Source organism: Xiphias gladius, chromosome 18, assembly GCF_016859285.1.
Source record: "Xiphias gladius isolate SHS-SW01 ecotype Sanya breed wild chromosome 18, ASM1685928v1, whole genome shotgun sequence".
NCBI lineage: Eukaryota > Metazoa > Chordata > Actinopteri > Istiophoriformes > Xiphiidae > Xiphias > Xiphias gladius.
In genome coordinates this window covers 19,908,946-19,928,693 of record NC_053417.1, presented here as the reverse complement: position 1 = coordinate 19,928,693, position 19,748 = coordinate 19,908,946, and the positions used below count along the sequence as shown (strand labels likewise).

General features: G+C 43.3%; 1 protein-coding gene across 3 annotated transcripts in view; it reads left to right on the top strand.

Annotated features, from left to right (window-relative positions):
- The window catches only part of LOC120803653 (protein bicaudal D homolog 2-like), a 44,429-nt gene extending 24,926 nt beyond the window's left edge, over positions 1 to 19,503 (top strand). The window contains exons 3-11 of one of the 3 annotated variants that reach the window (XR_005709358.1): positions 2,979 to 3,131; positions 4,030 to 4,244; positions 4,334 to 4,580; positions 6,360 to 6,617; positions 6,781 to 6,984; positions 7,097 to 7,645; positions 8,232 to 8,383; positions 13,607 to 15,574; positions 17,199 to 19,503. Coding sequence is in view for 2 of the 3 variants with exons in the window: in XM_040152356.1 (XP_040008290.1) it covers positions 2,979 to 3,131; positions 4,030 to 4,244; positions 4,334 to 4,580; positions 6,360 to 6,617; positions 6,781 to 6,984; positions 7,097 to 7,645; positions 8,232 to 8,383; positions 13,607 to 13,961 (2,133 nt within the window). In the remaining variant the exon portion in view is untranslated. Of the gene's footprint in view, positions 1 to 2,978; positions 3,132 to 4,029; positions 4,245 to 4,333; positions 4,581 to 6,359; positions 6,618 to 6,780; positions 6,985 to 7,096; positions 7,646 to 8,231; positions 8,384 to 13,606 lie in introns of all 3 variants that reach the window. The other 2 variants (XM_040152357.1, XM_040152356.1) reach the window with 2 other exon arrangements.
- Positions 19,504 to 19,748: the final 245 nt, after the last annotated feature.

Below are 19,748 nucleotides of genomic sequence, written 5' to 3'. Positions count from 1 at the left end.
TCTAATATACCATGCCTATCCGCAACTTTTGCTATGGCAGTACATCCTGGCGTTTTCACTGCCACCGCCTCTTTTTGGGAGTGACACATTTGTCCGTATGTGCGTGGTGTGTGGGTGTGTTCAAGCAGCTGACCAGACGTCACCTGCAGTGACAGCAGGCAGGGGGTAATCACTAACCACACACAGGCCTATGGCCATGAAAGGCTTCTCACTGAGAAGCTCTTTATTGGTTGCACCTCAGATGGCCTTCGAAATATCACGCCCCAGTATCTAATCAGACACGCACACATTATCGCGATTTACATTCCCAGGAGAAGCATGTGTCCCACAACTGATTAAATGCTATTCACATTTTATAGCAGGAAGGCACATGACCACTACAGCCTCTGATGAATTTGCTCAAATCAACTTCTGTCAGGCAGCAGGGCAGTGTAACCCCACCCCCAGTCTCTGAGGGGTTCAGTGTAGCACAGGATGTGGAAACAAGGTGAAAGGTCAAAACCCTGGTATGCATTGTAATCAGATTGGAGGAGGAACTTAATCAGTTTCGGCGGTGGCCCGTATTCATCTGGGCCAAACAGCACTGACCCTCCAGCTGAGGCACATAACCCTGACCAGGAAGAGACCTGAACCACCAGCTGGCACAGCGTTTTAGGGTTAAAAATAAAAGATTACTTCACTGATGAGATTATGTTCAAAATAGCGATGAAATAATTGTATAAATGCTGGTCAATTCTCCAAAGCTGACAGCTACAGTAACTTTTTTTTTTTTTTTCATTTTTACTTTAATTCAGTTCTCTACCAGCAGTCAGGGCCACTTTATATAGGCTTAGTGGTAAGACTGATCTATATTGTAAGCTCATGCATTATTCAGTAATGCACCATCATTAGGGCTTTTGCACAGCAAACACCCAAGCTCATCAGACATGTGCAAAACTCTGATGAATATTAATGCACTTTCAAACGTCAGCCTCAACTCAGCCCTGCACATAGCGATTAATTATTACACAGAGCAAACGAGGAGCATGTACTCTTCATCATAGTATTTGTCAGTGCATTCCTTTCTCAGTGAGCTAAAATAAGCGAAGAAATTCCAATTACAGAGAGAGATGTTTTTTGGGAGGGTTTACAATAGTCTCCTGAGAGACATTAGTTAAATATTTTGGAGCGGGAATTATTGTTCTTTATTCCTAAAGCTGTATTACTTTGTAATAATCTACTCAATTATGAATTGCGTGCGACAACGAAATTTAACTTTAATGAGGTCTGACCACATTACAGGTAAAGGGATCAAACCACTGACCTCCTGGATATTGGAAGGTGTTTCTAACCATCAGGAAACCTGTCACCACCAGTTTATTACCTACTCAATTTCAATGAGTAATATTACTGATGTGTATACAGTCTCAAGGCAGTGCTCATATGAGTCTGCGAAGTGAAAAGCTCTCAGGATTGACTTCCTGTGATGGGAGCAGGGATTGTGATGCGGCCACATGGTGACAGCATGAAAGGAGGGGGCCACCTGGCAAGGGATCGGAAGGCTAATTGCCCCTGTGGTTATCTCTGCCAGCTCCTCTCAGACAAAGACACATGTCACATACACAGCCACAAACACACACATGCAAATCCTGCCATTCTTACTGTCTCATACATGTAAATATGCACATATTCTGCACGTGATCAGGAGATAACAACATGCTGTGTGTGTGTGTGTGTGTGTGTGTGTGTGTGTGTGTGTGTGTGTGTGTGTGTGTGTGTGTGTGTGTGTGTGTGTGTGTGTGTGTGTGTGTGTGTGTGATGGAGACAGAGACGCCACAGAGCACCACCTACGCCTGTACATGCACACTCTAACAGTTACATGCTTGCTTGCACATGTGAACATTCAAGGTCAGTTCAAACACTGCTGAATACAGAGATCGATTTCACCTGCTTTCTCATCTTTCTCCTATTACATACACACACACACATGTTTGTTTATTCGGTTTAAACAAGAGTGAGAGGCCCACCGTCCTTCAGCGAGTATCCTCTTACTTTAGACCTTTTATTTACAATTTCTCTGAGAGCCACTGGCTAAGATGCCCGCCCCCCCAAAATGTTTTGGGGACTCTTATGTTTATTGGGATCAGGTAGCAAGCAGGGGTGGGAGGGCAGTGAAAGACCTCAAAAAGAAGAGGATGGAGGGTTAAACAGGGGAATAAAGCAACTAGTGAGGACAGGGCTGATCGGCTCCTTCTGGCTTTCAGTTTGTGTCAGTATCTACAAGTGGGGGGAAGGGCATGTCTCTTATCTCTCTCATCTTTCTATAATTAATGATGCCTTTCCTGAGCAGCAAGAAGAGTCAGTTGCACTTACAGTATATTACAAACATGAGTGCTAGCTTGTAATAACTGCTAATCCAACACGATGTTAACATAACTGATTTTGTGCAATACCTGTATTAGCATCTTGTCTCGCCACCGCACACTCAAAACATTAGCCCATATCAAGTGAAAATGGTCAAAAGTTCTGATTGATTTGAATCCCAACTTTTAATTTCTATAATTTCCTCATTTGTGCTGATTAGTCCGTGTATCCTCCTCTACAGAGAATTGAGCCCAATCTAACTCTCTTTAGAAAATTAGACTGTTAGAGAGCTTCCCGTCCATTAGGCTTCAGTCTCTTTGGTAGCATCCGAGCTGGCAGGCAACACTTGTGGCCCACAGCCCAGAGAGACACCCGGCACCTCTCTCTCAAACACGAACAGGCTCACACATCAAACCCGAACACACACACGGCAGGTTTGGCCAGATGGGAGTCCTTTCTTATCCAGCAAGATTGTTAAAGTGTTAAAGAGCCAACATGAAACACAGAGTTATAGTAAAGCAAGAATATCCAATCAATCGCCATCTCTCCAACACTCAGCAACTCAACGAGATTGAAAAAGGGTTCACTGACAGCTCTTCCTCTTCTCCCTCTCTCTACCTCGTTTGGCCCTGCAGAACAGCCAGATGGTGGAGCTCCAGAGGAATCAGCTGCGGGATGACATCAAGGAGTACAAGTTCCGGGAGGCTCGCCTGCTGCAGGACTACACTGAGCTGGAGGAGGAGAACATCTCGCTGCAGAAGCAGGTCTCCGTGCTCAAACAGAGCCAGGTGAGGATAGTGCAGCGTTGCAGCTCTCCATATGCAATGTTAGAATCATGTAAATGGTGAGACCTGTCTGGTTGCAGTCTAAAAATTAGGGGGGATGGGTATAAGAATGAGCGCAGAACATCCCCTTCCTGGTAGTATTTTCTAGGCTGCTGGTGATCATCAGGCAGCCTCTTCAGTGAAGCTTAATTAAAGTGGTAACTTCAGGCATCTCATCCAAGTACGTTTTTAAAAACATGCCTGTAATGAATACTATCTGGAAGCATCTTAGTAGACCTACAGGCCCCTCACACCAGCTGTCAGTATGTCTGATTCTTGTACTGATGAGGCTGCCAAAAGAAGTTCTAGCTCTTTAATATTCAGATTCAATTATGATAATAAGAACATCCTCTGATACTGTAAAGAGATAAGCAGCGGCCTTTGTTTTTTCCATTGCCTGGAAACAGGGCTGCTGTCTGATTGTGTAAGTGTTTGACAGACTCTTTAACAGCTTGGTACAAAACACACTTCCTGGGTTTATTCAAATGAACTGAAAGGGGGGAAAAAAATCTACTTTGCACTTCTGCGTAAAAATTTTATGCTTGAGCTGTAAATTCTCTCCATATGCCCTTGTTGTTTTGGATTATGTTTTCTTTATTCATCATGAGGGGCATAAAACAAACATATATACAAATATAAAAAGGATTCCCAAATCTAATCAACTTAAAACTAAATAGAAAGGAAATTAAATGGATATGTTGATTAACATTGTCTTTAATAATCTCGTACTTTTTTATCCTTTCTGGTTTGTCATGCATGAACCAGCTTGACAGCTCATTTTCATTGGAGCTGCACCTCGTTATATTTATTTCTCCGTGAATCCAAAACTCATTAAAGTGGTTCCCTGTCCTCCTCTGCCCAGGTGGAATTTGAGGGTTTGAAGCATGAGATCCGTCGTCTGGAGGAGGATACTCAGTTTCTGAACAGCCAGCTGGAGGATGCCATCCGCCTGAAAGAGATCGCTGAGCGTCAGCTAGGGGAGGCCCTGGAGACCATCAAGACTGAGCGAGAGCTAAAAGCTTCCCTGAGGAAAGAGCTTTCTCACTACATGAGCATTGGAGACACTCTGTACCACAGGTAAATACAACAAAAATAAGGTGTTCACCACCTTCAGCATCCTCTGTATTGAACACTAAATGACACACTGTTCCCTCATTTTCCCTCAGCCCGCTTAGCATCTCTCTGGATGGTCTCAAGTTCAGCGACGATGCCGCCACTGAACCTAACAACGACGAGGCTCTCCACGGATATGAGAATGGCTTCACCAAACTGGCCAATGCCATCACTGATGACAACCGCATCTCCACACCCAAGAAGGAAGAGCTGTTCCATCCTGCGCCCAGCCTCGTGGACGACCTGCTGAGCGAACTTAACATCTCAGAGATCCAGAAGCTCAAACAACAGCTGATACAGGTTTGTTCTTAATCGCCACAGAAAACTGAAAAAATTGTTTTGCAGTCCAGTTTCAGTAAATTATAATCATCCATTCTACAGACAAGGACCAATCAGTGAATTTAACAGCAGATTGCTCTTGCAGATTGTGATGTAAATTACTTATTTCAGCAGTATTTGCATTCACTTTAGTTGTTTTCAGTGAAAAAGAGAATAAACAGCAGGCTAATGAAAGTCAAAAGAAATACAGCACCTTGAGTATTCCTCTAGATTGGCGAGATGTCTTTGTTTATTTTCTCATGTAAATATGATTTATCATGCCTTAAAAAATACTTTGTTGTCCTTAAAACAAAACCAGATTGACAGTAGTTACCACAGAAAAACTTAAAATAGCAGGACTATGTATTTGATTAAGGTGAAGGTGTGTTTGAAGGAGTGAGTGAGTCAGTGGAGTGTTCAGGCTAGATCCTGACCCAGGCCGCTGCAGGGATCTAAATCCACTTATAGCAAAATTAATCCAGGGAGACACACGCACCCTCTGGGCTCGGCTGCGCTGCAAAACAGCGGGTGGTGGCACCAGAGGACCTGCCATCTGCTTGCTCATCACCCCATGAATCCAGGGCTATGCCTGATTGGGCACCATGGTTACCAGAAATTACTGGGAACCTGTGGATACGGATTGTTTAAGAACTAAGGGATTAAGAATTTCTTTTCATCTTCCTTCATCAAACATAAACAGGGTTGCTGGATTAACGTGTGAACTTGAAGTTACCTCAGTGCTTCCCTGCTATGGGCTGTGTTCTGGTTCTCAACCTGACCATTGCCATGGTGAGGATGGCGGACTGTGACAAAACCCGGTGTTTGATATGAGCCAGCAGCATATCATACTGCCTGCTGAGGCTTCCTACCAAGTCATTCCACAGATTCCTGGCAGGAATCAGAGCATAGGAAACGAAAAGCTTCCTTTACTCATTGAGCCATACTCTGTTGCTCTCCTACCTTATCATATTCTATTGATTTGTTCCTCAGAGATCATTCCCAAACCTCAGCTCCTCAGATATCGCCATATTAGTCAATGGCAATCTACAACAATATCCAGTGTGGACTCTGCAGGAGTATGGGCAATTTAAGTTCGTTCTGCATTAAGGTGTCACGAATGATTCTCACTTGTAAATATGTGGAAAGATCAATGTCAGCAGACTCCTGTTTGGATCCTCACATTCCTTAAATGTGACAAATGATATGTGATATAAAGGAATGCAGGAGTAGTCCGCTCTTCAACATGACAAGTCATGTTAATTAAGCATGCCATCTCTTTTTCAAATTAGCCATCATTACATATTCTGCACTAATAAAAAATGTATGCAGATGAACATGACCATAATCCTTTTATATTATTTACAGATCAGCTTCTGAAATAGCCCAGTGCTTATATCAGCACAAATGTGTGCATGTGTGTAAGACGACCCACCGAGTGTCTCTGCCAGCACTGAGCTGAACTGAGTCCAGCAATTGTCAAGGTCATCCAGACTCTGATGCTGGGCTATGGGGCAATAAGCCTCACATGCCTTGGCAGCACAAGCCCGTTAGTGGGTAGAGTTACCCCATGACAGATAATCCACTGATTTAATATGACCTGTTCAAAGCAAGAATCCTTCACATTATCAAGTTACTAGGAAAAATAAAACGTGAAATTAGACGTGTGCAATAACCCAAGCAGAGAGTACTATACTTTCATCACAGACGAAATACGATGACCTCACATGTCATTGCTTTTTGTGTGTCCTCATCTCTCCTCAGATGGAGCGTGAGAAGGTCAACCTGCTGTCCACCCTGCAGGACTCCCAGAAACAGCTAGAGCAGGCGAATGGCGCTCTGTCAGAGCATCAGGAGAAGGTCAACCGCCTCACAGAGAATCTCAACGCCATCCGCAAGCTCCAGGCGAGCAAGGAGCGCCAGTCTGCCCTGGACAACGAGAAAGAACGTGATAGCCACGAAGACGGAGACTACTATGAGGTGGACATCAACGGACCTGAGATCCTGGAGTGCAAGTACAAGGTAATTGTCTTCTAGTAGTGGAGAATGGATAGCACAAAATATCAGATTAAGCTTGAAATTGACAGGTAATCTACTTTTAACTCAAGTTAAATCAAAAAAATTGAAATGATTTACAGTACATTTGGGGTTTATTTATACTCTGCAATTGATCTTGCCTGGCTAGGTGGCTGTGTCTGAGGCAGGAGAGCTAAAGGAGGAACTGAAGACTCTGAAAACAGAATACCAGGCCTGTCAGTCACGTTATGACGAGGAGCGCACCCGCCTGGAGAACGATGTCACAACACTGGGAGAGAAGCTGGCATCTTTGGAGAAGAAAAGCCAGACAGAGAGAGAAGAGAAGGCTAAGCTAGAGAAAGAGCTGCGCAAGGTGAGATGTTGCTCTTGATATTGACATTCTACCTAATGGTGGATTTGGTGTTTTTATAAACACTAAGACAAAAATGTGGCTATTTGATGCATTCCTCTCTCTCTGTCCTCAGTTGAGCGACGTGGCAGGGGAGTCCCAAGGTAGCCTGAGTGTAGCACAGGACGAGCTAGTCACCTTTAGTGAAGAACTGGCCACCCTCTACAACCACGTCTGCATGTGCAACAACGAGACGCCCAACCGCGTCATGCTCGACTTCTACAAGGAAGGTAAGGGTGGTCGGAGCAGTCCAGAGGGCCGTGGCCGTCGCTCTCCCATCCTGCTCACAAAGGGCCTCTTCCCTGAGCCTGGTAAGACCGACCTAAGCGATGGAGCTCCTTCACCAGTCTCCTCCCTACCTTCTCCTGTGTCTGACCACCGCCGCGAACCAATGAACATCTACAATCTGGTGGCCATCATCAGGGACCAGATCAAGCACCTGCAGCTGGCTGTGGACCGCACCACTGAGCTGTCACGCCAGAGGGTCGCCTCTCTGGAGCTCGGCGCTGTGGCTGACAAGGACAAGGAAGCCTGCATGGAGGAGATCCTCAAATTAAAATCCCTGCTCAGCACAAAGAGGGAACAGATTGCAACCCTAAGGACTGTCCTCAAGGCCAACAAGCAGGTCGGTTGTTCTGTTTTTGTCTTTTGTACAGTCAAGATACCTTTAACTAACTTGGTATCACGACCAAACATTTGTCAGTTTCCCTTGAAAGACTGAAACAGAAGACGAATGTGGCAGCTATTTCAGGTCTGTTCAGCTGTTGCAGCAAATGCATTGCAGACAAGATCTGTAACAGACACTGGTGAAGACAGCAGCCTTATGGTGTCAGCTGTCCAGAGTATCTGTGTATTTAGGATAGAAGAAGAGGCCTCCAAAGCACAAAGAACCATAACCAGGAGACAGGGTGTGTATGCAGTTGCTCTGGTAGCCCTTTAAAGTATGTGTGTGGTTACTCGGTGACCATTAGATCACAAACATGAAAGCCCCTCATAAACCACACACCTATGTTTTTTTTAAACAGCAACTAACAATATTAGCTCAAAACAGGTCATAGGCTACCTTAATGACTTGACTTTGTTTCAACATGTGACAGAACAAAATAGGTCATATGGTCCATATTAGCAGAGGTAGACATCTTGCTACAGGAAATACACCCCCAACGTTTTCCATCTGCTCTGACTCTTTTGTTCCTCTTGTCCACCCACAGACAGCTGAAGTTGCTCTGACCAATCTGAAGAGCAAGTATGAGAACGAAAAGGCCATGGTGACCGAGACCATGATGAAACTGAGGAATGAGCTCAAAGCCCTGAAGGAAGACGCTGCCACCTTTTCCTCTCTCCGAGCTATGTTCGCCACACGGTGAGGAATATACCGCCACCTGCTCAGTGGACATCCCCAAAAAATCTGTTTCACTCATCCTGCCTTTCAGGGCTCATATCAGACACCCAGGCATTTCTCTGACATACCATTCAAACCTCAAAAAATGTTTGCCCACTTAGTAGTTACAGAACAAAATTGCTTTATAAGCAATCTTTGTTGTGTACCCACATGGTCTTGCAAGAATTCTGATATTAGGCAGCATCAACACAGCATACCTTTAGCTATTCTTAAAACTACAGCACTTGCACCATACAAAGACCATATACAATATAACCAGGTAAACTAAATATAAGATTATCATCATCATATAATCAATGTTTACAATATGTTGGCTTGACTGTTTTGTTGTAACTTGACATATTTAAGGAGGATATTGTTTGTTTTTGAGAATCACGGCCAGGAAGGGATTCTAGTAGGATTGATACTGATGATGGAGCACAGAAGGTATTTAATCTGGGTATCATTTAAATATGTCACTTAAGTAGTGTTTTTGACCAGCGACTTAATGCGCACATGTGTGTGTGTGTGTGTATCAGATGGGCTGACACACTCGCTAATCTTTTCTGATTCCGAAGAGAAGCCGGTCAAAGGTTCTGTGCATAATCCCACCTCAGCTTGGTCTGGATTACACATTCACCCCTAAATACATAGTAGACTAAGTGCTCATACCCTTCTTGTTTGTTTGTTTATTTATGCGTGTGCATGAATATTGAGAAAGGTAAGAATTTGAGTGATAGTACACCTGTACTGACAATGTAATGTCATTTTAGATATGAGTTTTAGTGATTCCACAGTGGATGCACAACTCTCTTTCTGAGTGGCTTTTCCTCTTGGTGGATTATTTTTAACATGCTGACGTCCACTTGTCCTGTAAATATCAACTCTGGTCCAGATGGCCGCACGGAGATGCTGATACACTCCTTCCCTCTGCATTTAAGACTCCTCCGCAATCCGCAGCAAAGCTCAAACTGTACAGAGGGAGGAGAGGTGGAGGAGGACGGTATTATAGAATGAAGGTTACAGAGGCTGTAGGGAATGTGTGTGCAGCTCAGCACCCCTCATTTTACCCATACAGTAATTCAATGCCTATCCCTGAAGTGAAGTAACTCCATATACCTGCAGTGTCTAATCAGTTAGTAACAGGAGGAAAACTCCTCTGTCTGCTCTCTATGGGTTTTTGGCGTACTACATAGCCAACTGGTTAGAGGACGTAGGTGTTAAGATAAACTATTTGGACCAAAGGCATCCAGGGCTAATAGAGAACCAGACTTTGCTCTCACTAATGGCATTATTGTTTTCACCCAAGGAGCCCATGAGTTGTATCACTTGTCATTGTTACAGCAGTGTAGTGAAAGTGTGAGATCATACTGTGAAGAAGCAGAGTAATTGTGTCTCTTTTGTTAAGCCTCTTTTGCTGGAAAGACTTAAGATATTGACAACACGTTAGAGCACGCTGTTTACCACCTGCTTCGACGCAGGTTTCTGTCCTTGTGCACAAAACACCTCCCCTGATGATGATGATGATGATGATGTTCTTGAAGCTCCAACCCCGGTAGCTTGTCACTGTTCTGGAGCCTATGCATGAATTCAGTGTGTTTATGGGATTCATGTATTGGTATGTAAATTCTGTCCTATACGGCACAGAGTTGGGTCAGGGAACTCATTGAGAGGCAGGGGGACTTGCATGAGAGAGGTTTCCCACACTCACCCCCTTTGAATCCCCCCTTCCGTCCTTACTCGTCGCCAAACACCCGGTTCTCAAGTCATCTGGAAAAGAAAGAGAGGAAGGGGGCAGGGTTTCAGTTAAAGCCCACTGCAGGAGCCTAATTTGACAGACTTTTTTTTTCATGGTAATCACCACTCTAACAAAGTCTGTAAAGGTGGATATCTGAGATGCGGAAAACACTTTGATACAAATGTGTGGTCTTTGATAAAGGGGAAGAGTGGAATTGAAAGAATGTGTAGGTTTTTTGTGTGAGCCTTTGTGTGATCTCATGCTGCGGCCTCTGCCTGCCTTATAGATTAGAGTTACTTGAGATTTTTAAAGTCTGTTTTGTTCTGTGAGAATTTCATGAGAGAAACACAGAGCTGAATGTTTTTCAAGTGTGTGTATGTGCTTCTCTCTGTGTTTCTTTGTGTGTGTGTGTGTGTGTGTGTGTGTGTGTGTGTGTGTGTGTGTTTGTGTTTGTGTGTGTGTGTGTGTGTGTGTGTGTGTGTGTGTGTGTGTGTGTGTGTGTGTGTATATATGCCTCTCCAGCTGCAGTCTCTGGTGTCATGTTAACAGTAAGCTCCTCTCTCCTCTCTCTCTCTCGAACATTCCTAAGACATGCCTCAACATGCTCTCAGCTCCTGCTCACACTGATTAACAGTCAAACCATTAGCCCGAGTCACATTTTCTCCTCAAACATACACCCTCAATCATCCTGCTGTTCTGTTGTTAGTTGTATTTTCTCTCCATCATTGTTCCTTCGTTCTTACCCCCTCCTCCCTGCTCTCTCTATGATATCCATCCCACCGTGACCAATCAAGCTCCAGACAAGACCACAGTGGAGGAGGCTGCGTTTGTGTGCTGTGACGGCATTATTGATTATGAACCATGTCTGCATGACTGTTTCAGTAGTCGGGGTTTCCTTTGGCACCCAGAAATGCCACTGGCTACAGTAAATCACCAGAGCAAGGTGCAGATAAAGGGCCCGTTTGTCAAAGTGAATATGACGACTGTTCATCCTCAGGAGGCCAGCACCCGCCTCCCGGCCCCCCTGAGCCACTGTGCCACCACACCCCCATCAGCAGGCCAGAAAGGCTCCTATTGTATCCCTCCAGTCCCTAGAATAGACTTCTCTGTTGTTTTCCCGGGAAAAATGCACACCCTCTCACCCCCCATGCAGGAATGGCTGAACCGTCTGAAGGCGCACCGGCCCCCCTTCTCCCAGGTCGCCCCCCCCATCTCATATTGGGTTTAATGAAGCCGCACTGATCCGTATTGTCTGGGTGTGTGTCCCACTGGGAATCAAACTGCACACACAAGAGAGGAGGGTATGGTTTATGTTTGTATGGTGGTCTGGCAAGGCCAGAGTTCACATGGCGCACAACCACGTGCAGCACCACACACAACAAAAACATCTGCAGATTAACAGTCCTTTTGATCCCAGATTCTGCCTTCAAAACTTATTTTTATTAAACAAAGAACTTAATTAACAAGTGGGTTTAGACAATTCAACTTGTTCCTAGTGCAGTTTGCCTTATTAGAGTAATTTTTCAAAAATAGGTGTCCATACCTTGAAAAAAGTCAGACTAAGGAACGCCAGGACAAATATCACTAAATAACACTGGAAGATAGAAAGTACTCAAAACAGGTTGTTTTTCCTTGGAAATGGGTCAAAGAATCTCCTCTTGCAGATATTTTTGCTTGTATTTAGAAAATATGATTTTCTTGAATCAACATTGAATTATATCGTAAGTGAAGATTTTTTTTTTTAATATTAATTAATTAATTTGTTTTTAAAGTGGAGCAGTTGAAGCAGTCAGTAACCACTGACCAAACAATAACAGATATCAGAAAATGACAGTTGACAGATGTTGAAATACTGCAGGTGAGTTACATGACATAAGTAAAATTTCTGCATTGTTGTGGTATTTCAGAGACCACAAGAGTTTGCAGACTGTCACCACAGGATGGGGCGTTCCCAAGTAAAGTAAATACTTTAATACCAGATAGATAAACGGTAGTAGGGTGAGGCTACCTGCCAGTGAAATTATGACTGAATGGTTTTTGTCTAGGACAGTTGGAGGATAAGCAGATTCTTGCTAACATAACCAGCCCCTCCCTTCATAGAGATGTGTCAGTCATTACTGAAGAATGTCACCGTTATTGCTTTGTCAGCAACACAGAAAGTAGGGATGAGCAAGATGGGGGGAGAGGAAGTGACTGATGCAGGTGGACAGATGCAGGCAGCTGCAAGGAAGTGACAGAGGCAAAAAAAAAAAAAAAGCTTGAGAGGCAAGATAAGAGCCAGGAGAGAGGACGTGATTGAGAGAGAGACGAATGAGAGAGCAAGGTAATGAAAAGGTAAAAAAGGAAGGGAGAAAGGAGAAAAGCATGAAAATGAAAGATAAGCACGACAGCAGATGGAGCGAGGAGATATGAACCCCCCAACTCAAAATCCCTTGTGGTGACCCAGTTTTGTACCTGTCCACTCTTAGACACGCACACACACGTACACGCACACAAGGGCACAGGGAGACAGGTGATAATGCCGCAGTGCAGCACCCAGTAATGCGGAGCAGTACGTAGACAGATTTCCTACTGTGTGCTATTTCACATAAGTACGTGAGATAGAAGAGGTGGATAAGGGTGATACGCTCTCACTCCAGCTGGAAAAGTGGAGATCAAGTGTGACCAGCTACAGCTCAGAGCAAAAAACCGCATTCTTCTCTTCCCCATCTTCGTTTTTCATATTTGCATATCATTTTTGAAAACGTATAAAGAATTTAAAGAAATTCAAAGGTCCAAAGTGAATATGGTTTTTAAGTTGGTATTGATATGTGGAGTTCCTCATTTCTGAAGGAGGGAAGAGAGGTTTACTATGTTGCAGAACTCAGTTAAGGTAGACATTCCCAAGTGGTGGCAGGCGTGGACAAACAGCTGCCATCACTTGGTAGCATTAAACATAGTTTGATGTTGTACTTTGCAAAATATCTGCTCAAATGACTCAAAATAAGCTGCGATCATTTTAGTTTGTGAAGTCTGGAGGAGGGCCCTGACATGGCTGATGAAATCTTAAGTTAATAATGCAGGAGCTCTGCTATCTTATCACGTCTGTACCGTGTGGCTCAATGGCTCCACTTGGTGGTGGCAAAAAAAAAACTGCAACCAGGGAAAAGGTCGTTATGAAAGTGCATTAATTTCAGTTGTTTTAGTCTTCATGAGTGTTGGTGTCAGTATCTCAAAAGTGCAGCTCAGGTATGTGGGGGATGGTCATAGTTTTATTATGGCTTTAATGCAAATATTTTAAAAAAGCCATTTTTTCTCCATTGAGTCAAAGACTGCTTGGTGTTGTTGGAAGTGTCAGTGCCCCCTGGTGGTATGACCCTGGAAATTACTAACTGGGTAAAAACATCTTGTCGATGTTCTTCAGTACCAGTTTAAAGTGAAAAAATACACACCTGACTCTACAGCTTTCTCTTTTGTGTCTCCTGCAGTTGCGACGAGTATGTAACCCAGCTGGATGAGATGCAGAGGCAGCTTGCTGCCGCAGAGGATGAGAAGAAGACCCTAAACTCACTGCTGCGGATGGCTATCCAGCAGAAACTGGCCCTGACACAGCGCCTGGAGGACCTGGAGTTTGACCACGAGCAGACCCGCCGGGGAGGCAACGCCGGCCGGGCTAAGACCCGCAGCAAGGCCGCCAGTGGCACCGCCAACAACCCCCACGTAAGTCAGAGTCTCACCTGCTCTGGCTCCGGCCGACCAGAGCACAACAATGCTGTGCCCAATGGCATTCTGGGAGGCCCCGTGGTCTTCTGCAGCGAGAAGTACAAGATCTACTGCGACTGAGGCGGCTGAGAAGTCTGCAAGGGACTGCTGTGTACAGAGGGGAGGGGGCCTACGGGCCAAACCCTCCCTGCCTTAGTGTTAAAGAGCCCCACTCGCTCGCTTAGCTCCCTGGCCAGCCTGTGCTCCTCTAGGGACTGCTGTGTGACTAACCGGCTGCTCGTGTGTGCTAGTGTAAACGCTTAGGGGAATGCAGATGTATGTACAGTGTGCACTAGACGTTTGGACTGTAGTAGACATATATGGCATGTGGATTATAAGGCCCTGGTTATATTGGGGGTTTTGTGGATATTATGGAGTGTCTATTCTTTCCGCTGTCATGGTGCTGTACGTATGATGTAAAAGGTGGCAGCTTCTGTGCTTCTTTGTTCTGGCCCCCTGAGTGTATTGCCTGGTAACAGTAACACATTGTGGGGGTGGGGACTTGTAAAGAGGATGTCAATCCGACGCTCTTGTAACTAAATATGACATCCTCAGCTCTTCGGCTTGTCTGTCGGCATTGGTGCTCCTTTAAAAAAAAAAAAAAGCCCCCTTCTCTCGCCTGCCTCTCTGTCCTGGTCCCCCAGGACCGACCTGTGTCCAGCAGCCCACTGTCTAATCAGGTCACTCTTAAATGTTTACAAGACGAAAAAAGAACTAAAATATGCAATCTCCCTCTGCTTTCTTGCTAGGGAAGCACAGTATGATTCTACACAGAAATTCAAAAACTCATAAGTGGGTTTTATGATGGATTTGCTTGGGCAGAAAAGGAGCACCTGTGACCACAGGTGTTTATTTCAGGATCGTTTTAAAGCTGTGATGCTAGCACACCAATACAATAGGGTCAGTAGAATCGCATGGCTTTGCAGCTAAAAATGCTTATTAGCTTTTTAACTGTTTTTCTGTTGTCAGGTGTGTGGTACAAGACGAGCTCTTGTACTACTGGGCTGTACACTGTAAAAAGAGGAGTTATTTGGTGTCTGGTGAAATACAGGAGGGCTATCTACTCCATGTACCCATTATGTTGCGATGGATTCTTTGAGAGCCATATTATAAGAGAGAAGGAAAGTTTGACAAATCGATCTTCGTACCCAAATTAAGTGCACTTCAGCATAGGTGCCTCAGGTTCCTACTTCTGTTAAAATGGATATAATGATTACTGTAAACAGAGATACAATATAGTTTTGATCCGAGAGGATTTTTGAATATGGAGCAAATCTTAGAAGAGCACAAATCAAAAAGGCACCCACATCTGGATAATAAATCTGCAAACAAAACCAACCGACCACTCGGCAAAAGTGCCTGTCGACCCAAACGCTTGATGTATTTACCTATCTGTTGATGTAAAGCCCTGTCCTTGTGTCTCATCTTGAGCTAACACTGTTCTTTTCTTTCTCTCCCCCCATCCTCTGTCGCCCTTCTCTATTTGTGGGAGATTGCTCCGAGGTCTCCAATGATTTTTGTGTGGTTATGTGGCTGAAAACCCTTCCCTCGTGTCTCTAATCTTTGTCGTTTGGTCGCCATAACGACCATCTCTCTTGTAGATTGTCAGCAGCTTGCTCCCCCAGCATCACCACTCACCCTTTAACTAGAATGAGGAACTGTGGGGAAAATTGCCCTCTGAGTATTTTTGTCAGGTAACGTCCTCACGTATGCTGTGTTCCCGATTTTTGCCTGTGTTTATATCAGTGTTGAAGTGAAGGGCCCTCATGTGTGTATTATGTTTTTAACCTTTGCAAATGGAGGGTCGCTCATTTCTTTTTCTTTGTTGTTTGGCGTATGAGGACAAAGCGACGTACTGTTTTTTAGTATCCACAATAGCTTTAACCCGTCGCAAGCTAGCGTTCCGCAAATAGGAAAAAATATAAGTGGGGCTTGTGTTTAATAAATCCATGTACTGCTTGTGGATCATAGACACATTAGCTTTATGATGCTAAAAGCAGGGTTGATGTGAGGTAATCCTGCAAGATTTATCAAATTAGGAGTTTTCTACTACTACTAAGCTATATATTATACTCTATATTCTTAATATGATCATGTTCAGGTTATAATCTTGCAGGATCCTACTACAGTATTCCTTCCTCTTAAATATGAAGAGGGGAGTTCATTTATTCCTCTTAAAATGGAACCACGTTAGTCGGTCAACCCTGCTTGATTGTGCATCCATAAGACACAGCACACAACATGGAGACAAGGCTATCGTACACGTTAGGGAAAAAGAAAAAAAAAAAGCAACCTCCTTAGAGGTCACTCACTCTTACGTTTGAGATTCACGTAACTTACAAGTGCGATATATTCTGTTTCTATCAGTTTGCGCTGACAGAGAAGAGGTTTGGGGAGTAGAGGAGGGAGAACTACTCATGTTGTAAACCAGCTCCTGAGAGAGGAGATAAGAAAGCTAGACATGCTGGTGAGGAAGTCCAGATGTCTGACTGTGAGCTGACTCTGATACGGTGGAGAAATTAGTCCAGGGGTTTCCTGAGGAAGAAACTCCTGGTAATTTTTGGAGGAAGAATTTAAAAAAAAAACTAAAAAAAAAACAGATGTCTAGTTGCTCAATCAACCAGAGGACATTGATTCAAATTAGTTGAGCCCCTAACCCTTCCCCTTAAATAGGCTCCGTGGATTCGCTGAGCAGTAGATAGACCTGAGGATGTGACTGTAACTAGAATTCCCTCTCCCCAAATAGTTGAATTCCCATTTCGCCCCATCTAGTTTGGAATCAATGTCTGGCTTACCTGGTGTCATAACAGCATGCCACCTTAAAAGCTCCTCCTACCTCTGCTTGCAGGCTCCTCCCACCTCACCTTTAAGTTCTACTACACATGATGCATCTAGTTTCTGATTTCTTGTAAGCCTGCATGTCAAAAACCATAACCCGTTTTTCATTAACTTGCATGACATATGAGAAAGACCCATCTCCTTTGACCTGGGTGGTGAAACGTGGCTTCTGCTCTGTCCTAGAAAGGTCATGGTACTCCTGAGTCATTGGCTTCCTAACTGCACCCGCAGGATAACTTGTGGTGAATGTGCTTTCACATCAGTTCCTCAGAAACATACGGACGATGTGGATATTACAGAAAAGCTCCTGACATAGCATCAGCTGCCTCAGGGCTCCTAACATTGGCTTCTGTTGCTTTGACTAACTACAGCCGCCGTTTACTTTGTCTGTGTGAACTCAGCTGCTGACCGTGTCAACTGTCGCTCAAAATTGACCAGTAATGCTAATGCTGATCATTTGTTTGTTTCTCCATTTTGCAGTAAATTACAGTAGTTCCGCGCGGATGATGAAGTACCGACACAAGGTCCATTCTCACAGCTGATTGAGTTCGCCGAAAAGAGTTAGCACTGTAGGCTTTTTGGACTTGAAGACAAAAAGATAGCCACAACAACTAAAACACGAGAGAAAATGCTAAATGAAAACACAGATTTTTAAGTCAAATCAACTGTCCTTCCTTTTCCTTTTGAACACTAAAAAGTGATGCATATTACACTTGTTCTCATTTTTGCGTGCTGCTGCTAGAAGCCAATTTCTCACAAGTTCAAAGAACTGATTGACACTCTGAACCAGAGGTGGTCATTGTCTAATCTGACCCTCCGATGAGAAGCCAGGGGACATGGGGTTGTTTCTCAGTGTAAATCAACAAGATTTTTTTGTTGTTTTAGTTTGTTTTCTTAATCTGTGCACTTTCATTATATAGGATTATAACAGAATATTATTAACCTATAGGAAAGCGTGGTAGTACTATGGTTTGTGAGTTATTCAGTATAGGTTATAAGACTATAGGATTATACGTCCTCCTGAATCGTCTGATTTGTAAGAGACTATTTACTCCAGTAAGGGCTTCACAAACCACAGACCTACTATTATGACTTTATCCTCGCGATTTTATCCATCAAATAATCATTCTTAAATTGTTTTCTTACTTCATATGTTTTGCTGTTGGTTTACTTTTCCATTTGTTCTACTGCCATGTTCTATACAAAAAAAATCCAGGGTGATCAAATTCTGGGGTTTTTTCATATATTTATTATTCCTAGGAATAGTTCAAAATAACACAGTGAAACTTGACAACGCTCTGACTCAAATAGGTAAGTTGTGTTTTGGGAAAAATTTGAGTGATATGACATGCTTTTCCTAGCTTCTTACCGAGGGCGTTCCACTGAAACGGGTTCACTGACTTTCAGAATTCTCTGCAAGTGCGACAATTAAATTCCAAATTGGAATTGTTTCATTCTCTCTTCGTTTATTGTGCCAAATCATGGCACACCGTTTAGGTTGCAAAGATTTAAGACTCGGAAAGAAGACAAGCCGTCACTGATAAAAGGTGTCATTTGGGCCATGGCTCTCCGTGCGAGCGCCGGGGTTTTGTTTTGGGTTTGTTTAGTTCTTCGTTTCTGACCAGTAGTGCCTTTCATTGTTTCAAGGGAGAATCTTAGACTAGTGTTTTACGTTTTTCTTTTTTTATAGGTGAGGACTTTGGGTTCAAAATGACTGTGAGCAGCAATAAGTGCAAAGGGAATTTCCACCCTTTCTGCATGAGTGAGATGATAGTTTTAAAATTAGCTCAATAAAACTGAAATTGTATTGAATTCTGCAAGTCAGTGATCCACTCAATAAATTCAGGGGTATTAAGAAAAGGTTGTTTTTTTTATCAAACTTTGGGAACCAAAAGAAATCCCTTTGGCCTCCTGTTATTGAACAAAATGCCCCCAAGCATCTGTAAAGTGCTGGGGTAGATCAGTGTACTATTGGAAACATCTACGTATCTCTAGCTTTGTTTGGTGAAGGTAACGTGATATCAATAGTATTGTTGAAAAAATGTGCAGAGAGCGCATTTAATCTTTCTTTTTGTCCAATTTGAGTTTTTTTTGTTTTTGTTTTTGTTTTGTTTTTTTAATTCTTGAACCTTTTTTTACACCATCTTTGAGCATTATGTTTTCAGGAAACAGAAAACAAAATGAGCATCAACAAGCTTGAATAGTGCCATTATAGCCAACGCTTGTTTGTTGAGGCATTAAAGTTACCAATATGGACGAGAAGCTAAAAAATAAAGTGCAATTCAGATACAGTTTTACATTTAAAAAAGAAAAGGTTTTCTGTTTGCTGGAAGCGATAGCGTTGTGATAATAAAATTAGCTGTGCAAACTTTATATTGTCATATTGTGTTTCAGTATTGATCCATAATGAGAGTTTGATATCTTTATATGAAATAACGACTTCACCTGTATGTTGGTATTTATTTGAATTGTCATGCAGTACTGTATTCTTATCAATAATGTGCATTATGATTAGTGGCATATTGATTACAGCTAAATGTCATATGCATGTTTCTCAGTAATGGGACCTTTACACAGAATCGAAAACAAACATGTAAACTTTTGTCAGGGTGTAAAATGAAAAAAAAAAAATTAAAAGAAAAAAATGGGGAGAAAAAAAAGAAAAGACAAGAGTTAAGTCTGATGTATTACTGCTGAACTAATCCTATGAAAGTGTTTTGTTTGTTTTCCAGTAGAGAGGCTGTATGTCTGTGTAAAGGTAGTCATACTGGCTAAAATCAATAAATGTGACTTAAGTTCCAAGGCGTTTCAGTGTTGTTATTTATAGCTCTTCCGCAAAAACAGCAGCAGCACGTGAAGGGTTAACCAGGGGAGTATGTGGTCTGCAGCCCCTGTGTCTCCTCCGAGTGTTCCCAGCTGGAAGCCAGGGGCAGGGGAACTTCCCAGCTGTCTGAGCAGCTCCAGGACATGATCACATTTCACACAATGCACAAAAACACTAACACCCAGACCCCCCCCCACACACACACA